This window comes from Rhinolophus sinicus, chromosome 17, assembly GCF_057876585.1.
Source record: "Rhinolophus sinicus isolate RSI-liver-muscle chromosome 17, RSI-T2T, whole genome shotgun sequence".
In the NCBI taxonomy this organism is placed as follows: Eukaryota; Metazoa; Chordata; class Mammalia; order Chiroptera; family Rhinolophidae; genus Rhinolophus; species Rhinolophus sinicus.
This window is the reverse complement of record NC_142517.1, coordinates 101,521,161-101,541,291: the sequence shown is the minus strand read 5'-3', so window position 1 is coordinate 101,541,291 and position 20,131 is coordinate 101,521,161. Positions and strand designations below refer to the sequence as shown.

At 35.7% G+C, this 20,131-nt stretch overlaps 1 protein-coding gene across 7 annotated transcripts in view; it reads right to left on the bottom strand.

Annotated features, from left to right (window-relative positions):
• Positions 1 to 652: 652 nt before the first annotated feature.
• The window catches only part of HLTF (helicase like transcription factor), a 47,690-nt gene continuing 28,211 nt past the window's right edge, over positions 653 to 20,131 (bottom strand). For 4 of the 7 annotated variants that reach the window (XM_019748829.3, XM_019748825.3, XM_019748828.3 and 1 more), the window contains 11 exons: positions 18,646 to 18,789; positions 17,643 to 17,781; positions 16,858 to 16,993; positions 15,675 to 15,854; positions 12,436 to 12,560; positions 11,765 to 11,955; positions 8,989 to 9,114; positions 8,545 to 8,657; positions 8,026 to 8,206; positions 5,347 to 5,427; positions 653 to 2,908 (listed from right to left, as the gene is read on the bottom strand). In XM_019748829.3, the coding sequence (XP_019604388.2) occupies positions 2,756 to 2,908; positions 5,347 to 5,427; positions 8,026 to 8,206; positions 8,545 to 8,657; positions 8,989 to 9,114; positions 11,765 to 11,955; positions 12,436 to 12,560; positions 15,675 to 15,854; positions 16,858 to 16,993; positions 17,643 to 17,781; positions 18,646 to 18,789 (1,569 nt within the window). In that variant the 3' untranslated portion in view covers positions 653 to 2,755. The remainder of the gene's footprint in view (positions 2,909 to 5,346; positions 5,428 to 8,025; positions 8,207 to 8,544; positions 8,658 to 8,988; positions 9,115 to 11,764; positions 11,956 to 12,435; positions 12,561 to 15,674; positions 15,855 to 16,857; positions 16,994 to 17,642; positions 17,782 to 18,645; positions 18,790 to 20,131) is intronic. The other 3 variants (XM_019748831.3, XM_019748827.3, XM_019748830.3) reach the window with 1 other exon arrangement.

Sequence of the window (20,131 nt, the reverse complement as noted above, 5' to 3'; positions counted from 1 at the left end):
AATAAGCGAAACATAAAACTTGTCATCATGCTTTTAATGAACCTTCCAAATTCTTATGAATGAACCTTTGGCAAGTACTATAAACAAAATTAAGAAAAAATACACCAGTGCCTTTGACATCCCCTAACAAAACAAAAAAACAAAACAAAAGAAAAAACACTGTCTAAGGATAATTTCATTGGTACTCACTGATAATAAACAGAAGGTTATTTTCTTGATTAACTATTTCCAGTCCTAGAGCTGTAATTAGGGCAAAATCTACAGCGCAGAGTGTGTGTTATCTAGTAACACCACTACAGATAGGTATTATCACAACTTTTTTTCTGGCTGATGAGAAATAAAATAATTGGAACCAATGTTTTAAAAGATCAAGACATTTAACATAAAATTTAAAACTATATACACTCTAATTTTTAAAGAAGAAATTCAACCAGTTAAATTGAGCAAAATAAAAAAGGTGGTAGGAATATGAGTAAATTATTGTTACTCATAGTAGTTTTCATGTACTGTCAGTAAAAATCAAGTATTTATATAATGCAGACATGTAATATACACATGTAATATAGATACCTTCATAGAAGTGTGACATTTATGAAAGATTAGATTTTCTTTGAAGAAAAAGTCATTAAAATTATGGCACTGAGGAAGCTACTACATTTTTGAAACCTTTATTAATTTTAAATTTAAAACAAAATCCAGTTTGAACCACAAAATTCAGTTTGAACAACAAGTGGGAATACAATGTCTTCAAGATATTTCTAATGCTATTATTCTACATAATAATGAAACAGAATTAACAGCATAGCATAATGTGAACTTTTCAATCTAGTGGTTTATACATTTTCGTAGGATGAATTAAATTTGTTGTTTTTTATTTAATGCCACTTAATATAACTGTACAAAAACAAAGGTTTTTTTTTTAAATTGACTTGCCAAATTTATCATTATAAATGTGTTTAAAAACACAAGTCTGTAAATGTTTCGGTAAAGAAGCAAGCAAAGTCTTCACCTTTCCAGGGAGTTTGCAAAGCTTTACCTTTGTAAGCAAGAAGAGTAGGTTGCGTTGCTTTTTTGCTGAAAACTTTATACTCAATCTCTCTGGAGTACTGGTATACAGAGAACCTACATACTGCATTTCACGAGACTCTGATCAACCTGGTTTTTCGCATAACACTAGTCCTACAAGGTAAAGAACTACCCCGTTGCTCCTAATGCTAGTGGACTGACCCCGCGTTATTATTCCACACTCATCCCTGCAGAAAGCTCTGCTGGTCCTTTTCATCGCCCTCTCTGCCTCACCTGCTGCCGAAGAGATTCTTGCCATCTCACCCAGTTTCCTTGGAGCAAGAGACAGGGCACAGGGAGCGGAGGGCTGAGCTGTTGACAGGCTTAGCCCATACCTTAGACGTGTGCCCCAGCACACACAACATTCCTTCCAATCTCCTAGCTTTCCGTCAAGTCATTTCTAACACTTGTAAGTAAAATATAAGATGCTCTTAAGTCTGTATCATCAAACATAAAGCTTCTCCTGTTACAGTAACTAATCTCTTCTTTAAAAAATTCCCTTAAGGAAAAAACACCATTGACTACCTAACCTGATTGCTAAATTACAGCTTATTTGTTTTAAATATGACTGAATCATCTAGAATTCTGTGGCAACTACTGTTTGATTATTAAAAAAGTAACAAAAAGATGATTAATTCTATAGACAGATGTAAGGATGAATTACTGAAGGTCCAAAATCGAATTCTGATTCTAAACATAATAACAAAGAAATGCTTCCATTCAGGATTAACATGTCTTTGAGAGTTAAAATGATTTTGGAGATCATCCAGTCCAACTTCCATCCAGATATCATACCTCTCACATATAGTAGTCTTCTGAATTATAAAAATTTATAAAGTTATTTAAAAAAAACCCTACATAAATAAAAATTATCTCTATATAGAAATATCTATTCAGCAATTCCATAATTTAAATATTCAAATTAAATTGGGTAGAATTGGTTCTCTCTCAGCCCCACAGACTGTATTTACACACTAACACATTGAGTGACATTTAAAAATGAATAATACTACCACCAGATTAAAATGGAGAAAACAGTGCTCTAACATAGTCCCTCATTTTTTTCATGAACATAAAATTGCAAATCACTTATGTAAATTGTATCTCAATGAAACTGGGGGAAAAAACACAACTTACTAACCTGGACTTTGGTCTTTCGTGTTAAGGTTTGGTCCTGGAATGCAAATATGGTTTTGGAAGTCCAATAAAATCAATCTCTTGTATAGTCTGTGTATATATTAATCATTTATAAGGACTATTAAATCCACTGCATCACAAATGGGAGGCTTTGGTGAAAAACCAAATGTGTCCAACGTAGAAAACAACTGTTTACTTGGTCAAAAGTATAAAAGATTTGACCGTATTTGAAATATGAAAAAGCTGAGTACTTGGAAGATATATGAAAATACTCAGCAGAGATACTATGAAAAGTTGAATAACAAAGTAACTTTTTTTCTCAAAAAATTATTTTAGGCCACAGTATAAACGGAACTTATTGCTATTTGAAGTATCATTAAAAATAGGTTTATATATAGAAGAGATTATGTATCAGTAATACGTCTTCACTGATATAAAATATGCCCCATTTAGAAGACATACTCACTAGATCTCATTTCTAAAACTGTACTTTTCTCATTTCCAAGACTTCTGTATATATCTGATCAAACTAACCTTACCAAAATCCCACAAATTATAAATCAATTAAAGTTTTGATTTCATTAATTTTAGCTTGTTTCATTTCGTTAGCATTTGTTTTTTTAGTTCCAAAGGCTCCAGCTGCAAGTTCTCTCTTTGTGTTTTGTATTTTCAGCATATTTTCTTCAACAGAGTCCTTTACAATAAACTTTAAAAAGGAAAAAAAAAAAGTTAAATTGGTTAAGTACTTTTTAGGTCATAATCTTTAAAAATCTTTAGTGTAAAAAAATGAAAATTTGAGACAATGAAAACGTTGATCTACTATAAAGGAATCTGCTTTCTATTATAATTTTATGTAGCTTTCAAAAATGGTCCATAATCTGCTAGAAACCATTTAGCTCCCTTCCTTCCTGAACATAGAGTGAGAATATTTAGAACTTGAAATAATAACTAGAGATGAACAGTGACTTCCCTCATCAATATGGTTTTCTTCTATAAAAAATATAGCCATAAGGACATAAGTTACATCTCTAAAACCCCATTATCAGGTAAGAACAACACACAAAAAAGCAAACTTTATAGGCAACTCTGCAATTGGAATACAAGCAAAATAAATTTATCGTTATATTTAAAAAGCGAACTGAGATTTTCCCAGAAATGTAAGAATGAGCCTTTATCTGGTATTATTCATAACATTAAAAAACAAAAGAGAAGAAAAGTGATCATCTCAACAGATGCTTAAGACGCATTTGATAAAATTTAACATTTATTCCCAATAAAAGAAAATCGTCATTAACCAAAAATATATGTCCTCAACCTTATAAAGGGTATCTACTAGAAACTTGCAAGAACAACATACTTAATGTAAAACAAAGCATTCCCAACACAAATAGTAACAAGTCAAGAATGATGACCACCACAGTGCTATTCAATACTGTGTAAGAGGCTCCAGTTACTGTAAAATCGAAAGTTGTGTTATAAAACGTTACTGAAATACATAAAAGACCTAAATAAATGGAGAGAGACTAAGTTCCTATATAGAAACACTACTTATTTATAAAGAAGACAGTTTTCAATTATAAATTCAATAAATCCCAAATAAGATTTCTTAAATAAAGTTTGGTAACCTAAATCCAAAGTTCAATTCAAGAGTAAATAATAATAATGGACCAATACAATTTTCAAAAATAAGGGAAATGAGAGCATTTTGCTCTACTAGATATCAAAGCATACTTTATAAAACCACAGTAATTACAACAGTAATCTTCTCCTGGGAATAGGAAAAGAGATCAATGGAACAGAGCCCATAAACGTCCCATATAATGGTTTATGATAAAAGTGACATTTTAAAGAAGAAAAAAAGGATGGACTTTTCAAAAAAAATGGTGATGACACAAATGGTTCTTCATTTGAAAAAAGAAAATTAGAACCATATCATGAATCATAAAAGACAAAATATTTCAAAAGAATCAGAAATACAGGGTATTTGTTTTTAAAACATGAAGATAAAGCTTTCTGTTCTAAGTAAGACCTTAAAATCCAGATGATATAAAGAAAAAGGCTGACACGTTTCAAATCATAAAAATTTTAAAACCTTCTCACGACAAAAAGTACATAAAGTTCAAAGATAAGCAAGAGCCTGGGATAAACCATTCCAATATACATAGTAAAACATTTAAAGTCAGAATATGTAAAAGGAGTACTTTTTGAAACTCTACTTTTTGAAAAGTAGGCAAAAGGAATAAATAAGCAATTCACAGACAACAGATATGTGAAATATGCTTAAGGTCTTAGGTAAATGCCAGTTATTATAGGCTGCACTTTTCTGACCATCACAGAAGCATAAGTAAGATCCTTCTCATACATCATTAAGCCTATTTCGAAAACTTGGCAGTTATCTAATAACAATTCTAAATTCAGAATTCTAGTTTTCGTAAGCTACCCTGAAGAAATACTTGTGTATAAAAACAAAGATGCATGCAATATAATGCTCACTATGGCACTGTTTTTATTAGCAAATAAATTGGGCATGTTAAATAAATTATGATGTATCTATGTGCAGGTGTTAAAAAGAATGGGCTTGCAGAGTAGTCAAATTCACAGAGACAGGAAGTAGAAGAAGGGCGGTTGCCGGGACTAGGGAAAGGCAGGAATGGTGAGTTATTGTTCAATGGGCACAGAGTTTCAGTGTGAGATGAAAAAGTTCCGGAGATGGATGGTGGTCGTGACTACACAACAGTGTGAATGGACTTACTACCACTGCACTGTACACTTAAAAATACTTTTTAAACATTTTAATTATTATGGTATGTCCATTTTACCACAATAGGGAAAAAAAGGTTTGGTCTAAATATATTTATATGGTAGAATCCAATATGTACTGTTAAGGGGGAAACATGTTGCAGAATAATAAAGTATGATCCCATTTACCTTAAATGAAATTTTTAAAAAGAGGGACGTACACATAAGCATGAATGTATGTAAAAATAGAGGGACTCTGAATATCATATGTTAAACTATTGATGGTCTCCTCTGAAAATGAGAATAAAGGTGATCATATTTTGCTCTGCATAATTTTATTTCAGTCTTTATAACTTAAAAACCCTTATCAACTTAATTTTAAACGAGATGGCTTAAAAAACTCACTTTTGTGATGATAACCTCTTGCTTCTGGCCAAGTCTATGGCATCTGTCAAAGCACTGATCTTCAGCAGCTGGATTCCAGGCCTAACAAGACAAACAAAGAAACAAAAACTCATAGACACAGACAATAGTTTAGTGTTTACCAGACGGTGGGAGGGGGAGGGTAATAGATGCTGGTAAAAGGGAGCAAACATATGGTGATGGAAGGAGAACTGACTCTGGGTGGTGAACACACAATGTGATATATAGATGATGTATTACAGAATTGTACACTTGAAACCTATGTAACTTTACTAACCATTGTCACCCCAATAAAGTTTAATAATAAAAAAAAGTAACATTATCTAACTAACATAGGCATTAATCACAGGAATAGTCTTAAAGTAAAGAATAAAACAATGAAGCAATGAAAAGGGAAGAATAAGCAAAAAGATAGAGTTCTTCACTCTAGAAAGAAGAGTCAAGTGATTTTGAAATAATATGAACTGTCAGGGTAGGATTGTTAAATTTTAAATTTAAACTATGGGATGCTTCTTGAAGCTGAAAACAGGGTGTTTTGTAGAAAAGGAACATTTATACAGCAAAGTACCACCTGGAAATAGAAACAAAATTATAAACCCATATGTAGGTAAGTTTATAGTATAATTTATATTTAGGCTGTTATTTTCTTCTTTCTTTTTCAAGTCCCCTTGAGACCAAGGGAAAAACAGATTTTACTATTAACATTAACTTGCTATAATTTGAGTTTTGGGTTATTTTTGATATATGTTAGATTTAGGACATACTCAGCTTATGATTTTCTAATACTGACTGATAGTCATTATTCTGTGACTATTTTGCTTTTCACAATTGGACACATTTTGAAACCATTACACCAAGAATCCAGGTAAAATGTTCCTTTCTGTTGTCTGTATTTTTCTAGGAACCTTATGGTGAGCTAGCAATCTAGCATGACGACAGGAGTCAAATCTATCTCATGATAGTATGAAACTGATAGCTCCCATTCTCACACGAGTGATGAAAGAAGCAAAACTCATAATGGAACATCAAAATAAATTTTAACTCTTATACAACACTGTAAAAGACTTTCAAAAGCAAATTTTTCTTATTGAATCTTATTATTCTGGGACCTAGCTTTTGTTTTAAAGTTAGAAACAATATGTGAAAGCTCGAAATATTCAAACAACTTACTACAAAATTGCTAAAACATTCTATATGTTTTTTTTAAACTATGATAAAGAGTTTTAGTCTCTGGTCAACTTTATAATATTAACTAAATTACTTTATTTGGTATTAATACACACTTATCAAGTACTAAGATTATAACCAAAGAAGAAAATCATTTGGGAATCTGTTCCAAAAATCAGCTTCTAGGATTTTCATCAGGTTAGTGAGCATGTAACTATCTGTGGTGACAATGACTATTTTTTATAATAACCATATAATGCTAAACTCCAGCAAAGATTTAAAACTATTACATCCACAGAACCAAGCAAGGCAAGAAAAGACAACAGCCCACGGCCATCCGTGACAGTAACGTGAAACCCCAGAATACCGACACATGGCTCTGGTTGTAATCTTACTCGGAAAATTACCCTCAGGGGAGGGAAAAAGCCACAAAACAGGTACAGGCATCAAGGTTAGCCTAACCAGAATTACTCAAATTTGTGTCTCAGTAAAATGTCTTTGTTATAAATTTTCTGTTAGACAATAAGCTAAAACAACAAGTCTTAAACCTGTGAATGCACAGAACAGCTCAGGGTAGTCTCTAGCCAAGCAGGACCCAAAGCAAATTCCAGACTGAGTTAGTCGAGAGTGCCTCCTGCCCAAAGCAGCTCCCTTGTACAATCACAAAAAAGGGCTGCTACGTGGGTGCAGCTCCAGGTCACAGACTTTGGTGAGCACAGTTAAAGTTTAGCTCCCACCGTACCCCAGGCCTGTATTACACAACCATGAGTGACAGCACGTAGCAGACACAAAAACCCACCCCAAACATTCCATTGTCTTGTTTCTAAACCTGTGATGCTGACCACTTGTACCTGAATCACCTATGATCTATATAAAAATGGAGCCTCCTGTGTTTTATTCCAGACGCCTCGACCTCTGGGACAAGAGGCCAGAAATTACATTCACCTAATTCTTTTGCACATTAAAGCTTGAAACCATTAGCACCATGAGGTACTACTTTTGTATCTTGTTTAGACCAGGTTCCCAAGGCGTGTAAGAGTCCCTGACACAAAGCAGATCTCATTATACATATGTCGGAAAAAAGAATGAAACAACTACCCTTAAAACATTACAGTTAATAGAAGCTTATTCTGTATTGAGAAGAGAAGCAGAAAAGCGCAGTACATAAGGACTCTGATCCTGGTTTGCATGTTACTACTAGCTGTGTGATGTTGGGCAAGTTATTTACTTCTCTGTGCTTGTTTCCTCATCTGCAAAATAGGGATTCTAAGATCCACCTCCGAGGGATTTATGAGAATTTCATTTCATATTATGGAAAGCACTTAAGAGAAAGCCCTTGATACACATTTAACAAGTTATCTATTTCTAAAGCTTGCCTAATGAATTTTCACAATCAATTATAACTATGAAGGTATTAACCAAATAGCTTCTGTTCTTTCTTTTTTTAAAAAAAAAGAAGTAATAACATACCACAAAGTCTATAAAACTACTTACTGGATCCATTAAAAACACTCGAGAAGCTGCAGAAAGATTCAAACCAACACCTCCTGCTTTTAAGGACAGAAGCATTATAGTTGGAGATCCTGCTTCAGTGTTTTGAAAACACTGAATCGATTCAACTCTTTTCTTTTGGGCCATTGAACCATCCAAACGAGTAAACACAAATCCAGATGCTCTGATGGATGAGACAAAAGACAAGTAACGCTTCCTATACTACAAAGCATGTTAAGTAATTACTGTGTCTTCCTCTAACCAATCTTTCACTCCTTTATTTTGACAAACATTTACAAACTGTCTACTAATATGTCAGACCCCACAGTCAATTATTTTCAGATATTTTCATAACTTGACCTTTAAAATCCCATACTCCCAGAAAATATTCATTGTGACTCGACTGTTATTTTAGATAGTGAAATGAGTAAAACTGGTAAAGCATATATATTTCTTGCTATCCAAATAAAAAAAACACTTATATAAAAATCCTTTCAAAGTGAGAAACACTGCTAAACTTACCTCAGTGGTGTTTCTATTAAAGACAGAAACGTCGTAAACTGAGAAACAACTAAACTTTTTATGTTGGGGTTCTTCTTTCTTAAGTCAATCAATGCATGCATTAAGGCATTAATCTGAAAAAAATTAGGACAGCCATTAGATGCCATTTTGAATTGGCAAACTACATCCAATTTTTTTTTTAGTATGAAGAGAAACCTGCTGCCACCTTGTTATTTCCCTAAAATGGGAAAAAGACCACTAATTTTTTTAAATTAAGACTAAAAGAATACTATCATCATCTGAAAACTTTCTCTTTCCTCTGAAATTCACTAGATAAAAAGCCAATAAGTATCAACAGAGTATAATATTCAAATGACAGAATTAAAAATATAATTATTTTTACACATGGTATTTCTTTATATAAGTATAAAACAAATACTCAAATATTTGTGTATCTGTATTTACCTTTGAACTGGATGTCCATTCTGTGTTAGACTTTTTCTCAGTGTCACATGCCAAGTCTTCTGGAGGACATTCTAATAAATTATCTCCATGTATATCATTTCTGCATAAAGGGCATTTAGCATGCGGCTATATTAAGAAAGAACAAAGTATGACTGACACTTATCAGAGGACCAGAAACACAAATTTGTCTAAAATTTTTAAAAAGCAATGTAAATTCTCTAATATCTAACAATTTATTAAACCTTTAATTAGATTCATCCATTTGAGATAAATCTGTACATACTGAACTTCAGGCAGATATCATGTTCTAACGTGGTAAAGTGGGACTGGGTAAAAAAGAGCAAAAGTATGTGATCTTGACTTGTAGCAAGAGCTTGAAACAATGAATATTGTACTCTTTGCAGACAAGTAAAGAAACCATGAGTAACAGTTTCTTGAACCTAACTACAATATAGCACACTAGTTGGAACTATTTAGAAGCAAAAAAAATTTCCTCCTTATTGGCTTGTAAAGCTAGTCTAGATCCTTATATCCTATCAGGTTTCATGATACTAAAATAAGATTATCTCTTAAATAACTACAGACCAAATACTATTATAATAAAAAGGACTCTGAGACTGAAACAATGTGAGAAGACAGTGCGGTGAGGTTACCTTTGAAGAGGGCAAAGGGGAATGACGGGAGGGGCACAAGGAGCCGCAGACAGTAGTTACGTTGCCGTGCTTGCTTCATAATTCACTGAGCTGCACAATCACTTGTGCGTTTTCTATATGTATATTTTGTATCAAAAATGTTTTTAAAAATTCTACCTCAGTTGAAGGACTGCTTAAAGGATGATTCCACTTCAAAAAATTCTATCCTACATAAGCATCTAGACCTACCTTAATCAACACCATAGCCAACAGCCACATGCAGCAATTAAGCCCTTGAAACGTGGCAAAGCCAAATTAGATGTGCTTTAAGTGTATAATACCATTGGATTTGGGACATTTAAGTTGAAAGACATCACAGGAAGTATCTCATTAATAATTTGTATACCACCCCGGAGGAGGTGCAGTGCGCCCGTGACCCTGGCATCCGCAGGGCCCACTGTGGTTCCAATTCGGCGTCTTCTCCGCCAGCGCCTACTGCCTGCAGGAACCTGCCTGCCGCCGCCGCGGGCATGGAAGTTTGGAGCCCGTGCCCCCTGGCCGCAGCGCCATCAAGCAGCTAACGCCGGCCTCTGCTTACTACAACTGTGACCCGGCCCCTCCGACCCTGGGCACCGGGCAGCGGGCCGTGAGGCCATGGACGTTGGGGAGTGGGCAGTGGAGGACCATCAGAGCCGCTTCTCTTCCGTTTAAATGCTCCAAGCAGCACGTGACTTGGCTGCATCCTGTCCCTCCCTGTCCTTTCCACGGGAAAGGGGCCACTGATATGAGCTCCCTTGACTGCTCGGTGGGCTCGTGGACTCCACCTCAGGTGACCCCCACCATCAGATGAACCCTATAAACAGAACCCCAGAGAGGTGACCTGCCCCAATGGATGATGGGCCTCCTGGGGGCCCAGCCTCCATCTCCACAGGAGGGAAGGCTTTTGTGGGGTGGCTGGAGGCGCTTCAGGCCCCCCACCCTCCATCCCAGGGCTGGGCTCCCTGCTCTGCCTTCCAGAGCAGCTCCCTCAGCCAGACATTCTTTTCCTAGGAAAAGGGACATTTCTGGGAAGAACGCATGGCCAAAAGGCTGTTTCTGAGGGGACAGGACTGGCCAAAGCAAGGACATAGCATCCATCGCCTTGTCAGCAACTTCCAAACGAAACAGGCCACCATTTTCCAAAATGCAAAGCCCAACCTATCTTTGGGGCTCCCAGGCCACTGACCCCAAATTGTCGCAATCCCTGTAACCTGCTCCCCCAGTCTTGCCCTAGGAGTGCCTAAATGTTTGGTCTCTGGCCGAAGCACCTGGGTCTTCCTGCCCTCCGGGCCTCAGCCCACACACCCCTGGTCCCCCGCACCCCACGTGGAGGACCGCCTCCTCCGCAGTGAGGAGTGGAAGGGTGGGGGACAGGGGCTGGGAAAGGGGATTTGCCCCAGCTCCAGGACACACTGAAGCTGCACACTCAGACGTGCCTTCCTGCCAGGACCCTCCAGCTGTGGTCTGACTCCTTTTGTATCCCTCAGGCACCAGCCTCTTTCCCCCTCGCCTCCCTCATGGTATTTCAGGTGCCCGCCCACCGCAGGCAGCAGAGACCCCGCAAGGGCATGAGTGAGGAGGTGGCCCCAACTCATGAGGCCCCTGCCATACAACATGGGCCGTTTCCTGTGCCCCTGACCCTGACCCCTGCCAGTCTAGGAGGAGTTCACTGGCTGAGGGGATCCTCAATCACTAGGGCTGGTGGTGTAATAAAAGCTCATTTCCACAGGAAAAAAAAATAATTTTTATATTTTAGCTATACTGAAGAAATAAACATATGAGTTAACTTTATGTTTCTACTAGACAATTTAAAATTACCTTTGTGTCCCACATTATTGATCTATTTATTGGACAGCGATGATGTCAACATTAGAACTAGCATATTGACAGTGAAACATCCAAAAATATAGTATCCTTTTAGGTTAAAAGGGCTTAATTGTAAGAAATATATCCCCTTTTAAAACACTGATATAACTGACCATGAAAGGTACATTAGCAAATCCAAGTGCAAAACTCTTTCTAGTCCGCTGGACTTGAGTTTTCCCTCCACTCAGGACTGCACTAAGTGTAACAAACACGGTATCTGCACTAAGCGTAAAACCAACCTGCTCATTCTGAATGACTTGGCAAATACAGGGTTTACAGAAGACATGTGCACAGTGTGTTATAACAGGAACCGTTAGAGAATCCAAGCAAATTGCACATTCTTCATCAGACCCCGAGCTCAGAATTAACTTCATCTTCCTTATTAACGTCTTCCGTAGTTCTTCAGGTGTATCGTTTCCTAGAGAAAAAGCTGAAAAATTAATTTCAGAGCAAAATTTGTCGTGTGACTAGACAAGTTAATCTGCCTTACACAGGAAAAAGTCTTGCTTGGATAATCTTTAGTCCTTTTCTACCATAGGCACAAAGCATGATTTAAATTTGAAATTTTAAGAAAAACTCAGAAGCTAAAATAGCAGCCAGCCCACATAATATACTTTACACAGAAGCATCATTATAACACGATCTGCATGCACTACCACAGAACAAAAGGTAGATCCAATTTGACCTTTCGTCTAAGTGTATTTATTAGTGGAAATTCTAGAAGACCTCATTAATATCCCATTTTTTTATTGGTAAGAGATTGTTGGGTATATTCCCAGTTGAGTCTTACACTAAAAGCAATGTCTATTTGACAAATAGCAAACTAAATTTAAACCATATGAAAAATTTCTCATTCTGATTTAAATATTTGTAACAAATATAATGGTGTAAACCAATCACATTTACCTACCTGAGGGACCGCTGGAAGATACTGCATTTGTAAGGAGGTGAGTATGACAACAAATCTGCCGCAATCTAAGCAAAAGACCCAGGACATCTGCATAGTGTGCAAGGACAGTCCCTTCATTAAAATACCTAAATGTAAAAATGTTAATATTACAAAATGTTACATATTGTAATAATATTTCCTATTCTAAAACAGTGAAATAAAAATGACATTGTTCTCTTCTCTGGAAATCACCTCAAAACAAGAATGAAAAACAGAAAAGCAAACTCTATCTTTAATGAAACCAGGAAAGATTTGTAACAAAACAAAATGTATCAGAAATGGCTGTCAATTGCAGTTAAACTCAGATAGGAAGATGCCAAAAGATATGACTGCAGATCTCAGAACAGACCTTCTAGAGTACAGGTCTTCAAAACAGATGGCACGCCCTGAGGGGAAAACGTCTCAAGTGCAGAAACAAAACCAGGGTACATGACTGGTGGTTTGAACTTCCCTGGACAAGTTCTACACCAAGAAGGCAAGCAGGCAAGCTGAATAAGTAAACACACAGACCTGTTTTCAGAAAACTATGGGCACAGCATTCCATGTTGTACGGACTCTTAAAGCTTCTGGTCTCTGTTATAGCAGCAGAAGCAAAACCTGAAAGAACTCACATGTAACCCTGAGTCCTAACTAGATAGGGATGTTTCCTGCTAGTCTGGGGCACAGCTAAGACCCCAACCCCTACATAAGAATCTCTTGATAACAGTTAGTCCAGAAAGAACTCAAGACATTCAAACAGAAGTCATCATCAGCAAAGAGCAAGAAGGAACAAATGGCAGTAAAAGAAAACTCATGAGAAAAATGTAGCCACAAAGCAGATAAAAATTATGACCAAGGATACTGCCATGATTTAATACCACTCAGTAAAACAATTCCTCCTAAAAAAAATCCAGTAGCTTAAAGCAGAGACAAAGAGCTTTGAAAAGGTACAGCAAAACAACAGAAATGAAAGCTGAGCTAGCACGGCTCAAGAGTGTGAAAGAGGAAAGTGAACCATCAGAGAAATGAAAGCCACACTAAAACCAGTATAAAAGAGACTTGCCACTGATACAAAATGGCAAGAATGTGGAACACAGGATTGAGAAAAGCAAAATTAAACAGAAAAATGTAAACGATCAGAATAAAATACCACCTATGGACAAAGAACATCTAACATATGCAGAGAGAAATAAAATAAAGGAACAGAAAACAATATTTAAAGAAAACTTTCCTGGAAAGTGGGGGACGGAGGGAAGGCCTAGAAGCCACAGATTTAAATGGTACATATTACAGAAAAAAAAATCAATAGAGAGAGGTCCTGGTCAAATTGCTGGACTTTAAGGAAAAATGTAAAATAAAATCAGGGTTTTCCACAGAAACATTCAATACAGAATACAGTAGAACTATGATGATACAGGTTCTGAAGAAGAATGGGTGATCCAAAATTACACACCAAGTTAATCTGATATTTAAGTATTAAGGCAATAGAGGAAATTCAGCCTAATGGTTAGAGCAGATTCTAGAACTAGACTGAGTTCAAACCTGATTCTGCCAACTTAACTATGAAACCTTGGGCAGGTTTCTTCAACTCTGTCTTGAGCTTCCTAAGCTGTAAGAACAGTAGCATAGCAAGAATACACACCTAATAGGACTGTTGTATTACAGAAGTTAATAGATGCACAGCGTGCAGAATACTGCCTCACCTATCGTAAGTGATATAATTATGTATCTGCTGCTTTAAGTAATAGTAGCACTATGGGAACAAATACTTCTAAATATTCAAGAATGTAAGAATAGGCAATATAATATAAAGGCTAAACTTATAAGCTCTGGAACCAAACCGCCTGAGTTTAAATCCCAGCTCTGTCATTCACTAGCTGTGTGACACAATACAAATTACCAACTGCTCTGTGCCTCTTTGCTTTGAAATCTCTGCTTTGAAAACTCTTGCTCAGGACAATCCTTCTCAATAGCTCTAATTCCTATTAAATCTACTTTGTAACTCACTGAAGTTCTTAAGATTCCCCTGTTTTCTCAGCCCTGTTCTGCCTTCACTTGTCTCCGACTCATTCTGGTTCCTATGGGCATTCGCCTCAAACATGCTCTGGCTTGGACTACACTTTCTCACCTCCTACCTAACCCCAATCCCTTTCATCTATTCCCTCAACGTCTATTCCCAGATTTCCAAGTGTTGGTGGAAAGTCATCCTGACTTAACTTCTACGTGTGTTCATGAATGAAGTCTCTCTCCCCCGCTAAAAACCACACCTTTTTATGACTGCTGTAATTCCTTCCTCAGCTTCCCCCTCTGTCTCATACATATCCATCTCATATTTCATTGATGGTACTCGATATTATTTACCACCACTCAGGCTTCATTTTTCTCCAATTTGCTTTAATCTCTTTTGCATCTGTAATCTCTTCCATGTTCTCTTCCTTTTAAGACAGTCATTCAAATAAAACTATCACAGAACTGATCCAGCAACCAACTATAGATCCCGTCTACCAGTCTCACTCTTCTTCCTTTCACAAAGTTTGTGAAAAATGGTCTACCCCTACAGCTGCTACTTCTTTGCAATCCCCTTAGTCCTACAATTTGGCTACCCACCTCATTATTCTGGTGAAACTATTCTGAGAGTTACACGGGTAACTTCTGAAATCACCAAATTTAATGGCCTATTCTAACTGCCTGCGCCACGTGACACTACTGGCCATTTCCTCTATCTTGATGATGTTGTCTTGCCTGGATTCTGTAACAGGCTTCTCTTTCTTCATACTTCTCAACTAGATAGAACCTCCTCCAAGTGGCTTTTATTTTCTGACTTCTTGAATGTGGACCGTCCCCAAAGTCTTGGGCCTTAATAGGTCTACTTTCTCTCTATACATATACTTCTCTCAATGTTTTTATCTACTCACACGACACAGAGCCAGGAATGGAGAAGCAAGCAAGGTGATCTGACTAGAAATTCAGAACTTGCCATTTCATGTAAACTTTAATTTTTTTTCCTAACTTAAGAAATTACTTACCTGGTAAGTTATGATATTAATTCATCCACTTCAAGTATTAATTTGTAAAAAGTAGTTTAAATATAGTTAAAGAAGCAAATTATCTTTCAGTATACTTCAGACTTTAACGCTAACATATCTTAAAAAGACTATTCAGTTAACTGGGAAACAAACAAAATAAAAATTATTTTCTAAAATGGTTTTCTTTCTCCATACCTTCCAATAGTATCTCTGCCTTCATTTTTCACAGACTGATAAATCTTTCTCTCTTCTTCTGAAAGTGTAATGTGCTGAATAAATACTTTACGTTCTGGTAACTCCAAAACAGGTTTTCCTTTAATTTTGCTTGTCTTTGTTCTTCTAAGTGTAATATTTTTAATTAGCGACTGTAAACGCCTAGTCAAAATAAAACAAATAATTACATTAACTTTATATTTCTGTGTAAGTTGATTCACAAGAAAAAAAGATTATTTTAAGTTATTAAAGTTTTATAACCTTAGTAAAGGATTTTTAAAAAATCTCTTAGTTGAGGTTTTATCCAATCTGATAATGACATACATATTCTACAAATAGAAAATTATAGCAACAAATGCATTGAAATTTACCCTCAATTCAACATCTGTCAGACAGTTAGATCTTTAAGGTCTTCTACCCATTTTTGTTCTAATCACTAACCTGCTAATGAATCCCAAGCCCTCTGTCTGAAAACCAATACTCTAGACAAAAAACTTAAACCACATTAGATTAATACCTTACAAAACAGCAATCACCAAGTTGAATTTTATTTATGTTCTCAACTTCTGTCTCCATCAGAAACAACTTTCTCTTATAAAGCTCTTATTGATGCCACACTGTACATCATTCCGTCATTCAATTACCACTATATAAGCTATACAAGGTAAGTTATGAAAATTCAGTGCATAATGGACTCTCAGAACATACAACGTTTTCCTGTCACTGCCTAAGTTATTAATGGTGGTTGCGGGGGGTAAGAGCTACATAGGAAGACCATAAAGTTCTGCCTTTCCTTTCAGTTTGACCAAAATCATGGGAAAGGAGGGTTTGTGTTTTAGGGATAGTTAAGAAATTTTTGTCTCCCCAAACTAGGTTCTGAGAGTCAAAGGCATGAAGCTGTACACACTTTCTGTAGAGGAAAGCCAACAGTCTAGTTAAACTATGTTTCCCCGAAAATAAGACCTAACCGGAAAATAAGCCCTAGCATGATTTTTCAGGATAACATTCCCTGAACATAAGCCCTAATGTGTCTTTTGAAGCAAACCTTAATATAAGACCTGGTCTTATTTTGGGGGAAACACGGTAGTAATGAAAGCGGCAACTGGTTCAAGCTGCTAACAGTTATCTGTAGCTACCATTAATCAGTCATCATGAAATTGCTTACCTAAGTCCTCCTTCATCTCCCATTGTGACAGGACGCTGTATTGTTCTATGCCACCATTCTCGATCAATAAATGGTTTAAGTTTTAAAAAGGAAAGAAGAGACCACAAGTCCTTTAAAGAATTCTGAATTGGAGTACCTAAAAGTAACAGGAAATTGTTATAAGTCTATAACCAGAATATCCACTCAGATGGCCATCTGGCCCAAGCAGAGGACACAATAGTTGAAAATGGGCACTCAGTACGAGACCCACTCACTCACTGTACAGCTGTGACTATAATCCCTTGTTAAACATATACATAACCTCAAAACATACTCGTGTTCTAATTTTTAGCTCTCGTTTGTCATACTGACAAAGAAAAAGACCACAGACCCAGCAAACTCAACTTTCTCCTTATTAAGAACGTTTGATTTTTAAATCAGCAGCACTACCAAGAAGGAAAAAAAACTGATTTGAGTTTATATTCTCTTCCCCATCCTCTAAGTAAAAAGAAGATAGGCTCCAAGATAGGAAGTAAATAAAGATTCTGATTGGAGGATTAAAGTGTCTAATGAATCTCCAAGGTTCAAGAAGAATTCTAGTGGTTGTCCCAGAAATTACCTGTAATTCAAATGTTGCCATATAGTGGGCAATTATGAAGAACAAGTCAAAATATTTTTAAATGACTTCTATGACTAATTTTGGAACAGACTTTATACACACTTGAAGTTTACAAAGTTACCTCACTGACTTACTTAATGATACATATCTCAGAATTATTTTTTTTAAAGTATGATGCTATCATTACCTGTCAATACCCATCTTCTTTCAGCTTCTAAATCAAGTACAGCTTTCGTCTGCTGAGCATTTGGATTTCGGATGGCATGTCCTTCATCCAGGATCACTCTCAGCCACCTTAGGCTATGTAATGGACTATCACCTTTTGTCTGAATAAACGTTTCATAGGAATTAAAAACATAGGAAAGTAAAATAGTACTTTATGTAATTTGACAAATAATACGAGTTGTTATTCTCAGTATCAACTTACTATGTGGTAGGCACTGCTTTAAGAACTACATACATTAAATTACTGGATATTCACAAGCGTGCCAAGTATTCTTACTCTTATTTCACAGATAAGAAAGCCGAAGTACCAACGTGTGAAATACGTTGCTCAAAGTACCACAGCTAGGAAGTGGCAGAGGGAGCATTTAAACCTGGGTAGTTAGTTCTCTGCTGCGACCTTGGTTCAATATACTGAGCTACTCTGCCTCAGACTGAAACATAGTGATAATATAAAAATTGTCAATCATAAGAATTATTTGAATATAACATAAATACTTTCTTTTATGTAAAAGTTAACATTCTTATCAGAAGACTGGAATTTTGACAATAAGGTATTTTGAAAAACATTTTAACTTTACTGGAATTACAGGCAAACAACAGTCAGACTTCTAAATGACTTGGGAAACTCATGAATTTCAGCTACAAAAAAGCTTACTTTTAAACTGAGACAATCAATCAAATCATTGTGACAAAATACAATACTCTAGAATATTGAAACAGCAGAATTCATTTACAAATTGTTACATACTGAGTTAAAGCTCAAATTTAAAATTTTAACTTCAAGTGTTCTAAATGAAAAGTATTCTTACATTATTGTCTAGAAAGTCAAACTTTTTTTTTTGCAAAACATTAAAACACAATTTAGAAAGAAAAAGTATAAAGCCTGAATGTTAGAACAGTTAGGAAACCTGAAGCATATTTCTTAAATTCAATTTCTGAAAATCTCTAAGTATTAACATACTTACTCCATAGTCATGAGTTAAAATATTGTATGTGGTCAAAACAATATCCTGTTTGGAAAGCAAGGCCGGGTCTCTAATACGATCGGGACCATAATAAACATAAAAATTCAAGTGAACGTCTGATTTTATATGTTGTCCAAACTGGTCCTAAAAGAAAATTAGATGTATTTTGAATAAGCAGATTAGTGTCAGGTTTCCTATGTGTATAAGAAAAAGTACCATCCTTGTAGTGGTGTCACAAATCACTCTACCAAAATTACATAAATTCAAGTTTCCTACAATTTACTAAAATGGCAACAATGATAATAATACTAATTATTATTTTATTGTCAGGAAAGCTGTCATATATGCAATAATAATATATTTTATAGACTTTGCCTGGCCCTACAAATAAGCAGCCACTTCATTTTTAGGAGGAAAAAAACAAACCAAGCTTCTTTAAAACTATAATTAGTTTTTTCAAAATTTAGTATTTTAACACAAAGAATCTTTAATGCTTCCCATTAGTAGACTTAATAATATCAAAATTAAACAGTAAAACAAGAGCAACCAATATTCCCAAGGATGTAGGTAAAGATTCAAGCACAGTATCCACTTTCATTCATTACAGGCCTACTATGTGCCAGGTACTAACCAGAAGGGTGGTGTAGCTAAAAAGAAAAATAAGAGCTGGTGCCTGCCCTCCCTGAGGACATGATCAGTTTTTAAAACTTGAGTTTTGGTTGTTGTTTTTTTTAAACCATGAAAACATTATGTGGGAGATTCTGAGCAAAAATAAAATAAAATAATATAAGCAGATTAAAAACAGAAGACATCAGGGAGAGATAGCTGAGAAACCATTAGGTGAGAGACGATGAAGCCCTAAACCAAAATGGCATAAGAACAAAATGGAAAGAACAGGTGTGACAGGAAGACACTAAGGTGGGACTTGAAGACTAATTAAATATGGGATGTCTTCATACAGGAGAAGACAAAGAAGCCACTTAAAATGACCGCCTCAAAGAACTGTGTGATAAAGATAGAGGAAAGTTTATAAAAAAGAAGGGGAAAGCAGATATAAAGATGAGAAAGAGATAATGAGTATTATTCTGTTAGACATTTAAAGTTTTTGGTCACTACAGAATATCTGACTAGAGAAGTATACTAGGAAAATTTAAATATTGGTCTAAAATACAAAGGTAAATATAAATTTTAAAGTTACCAGCAGATAGCACATGAAGCTACAGGAGTATGATTTTCCAAGTAGAACATGTATAATGAGAAACAGAGCCTGCAAAATACTGATATTTAAAGAGCAGGCCTATGCTTCTATTGGAAGATATGACATGATGCTTGGGATATGATTTAAAATATTCCAGCAAAAAAAAATTTTAAAAAAGCAAATTTTGAAATTCTTAAATCTTGATGAGTAAATGAAAATCTCATTAAAATTCTGCATATTACTTTAAAAAAAATACCACACTTTAAGGAGGACAAAGAGACTGACTAA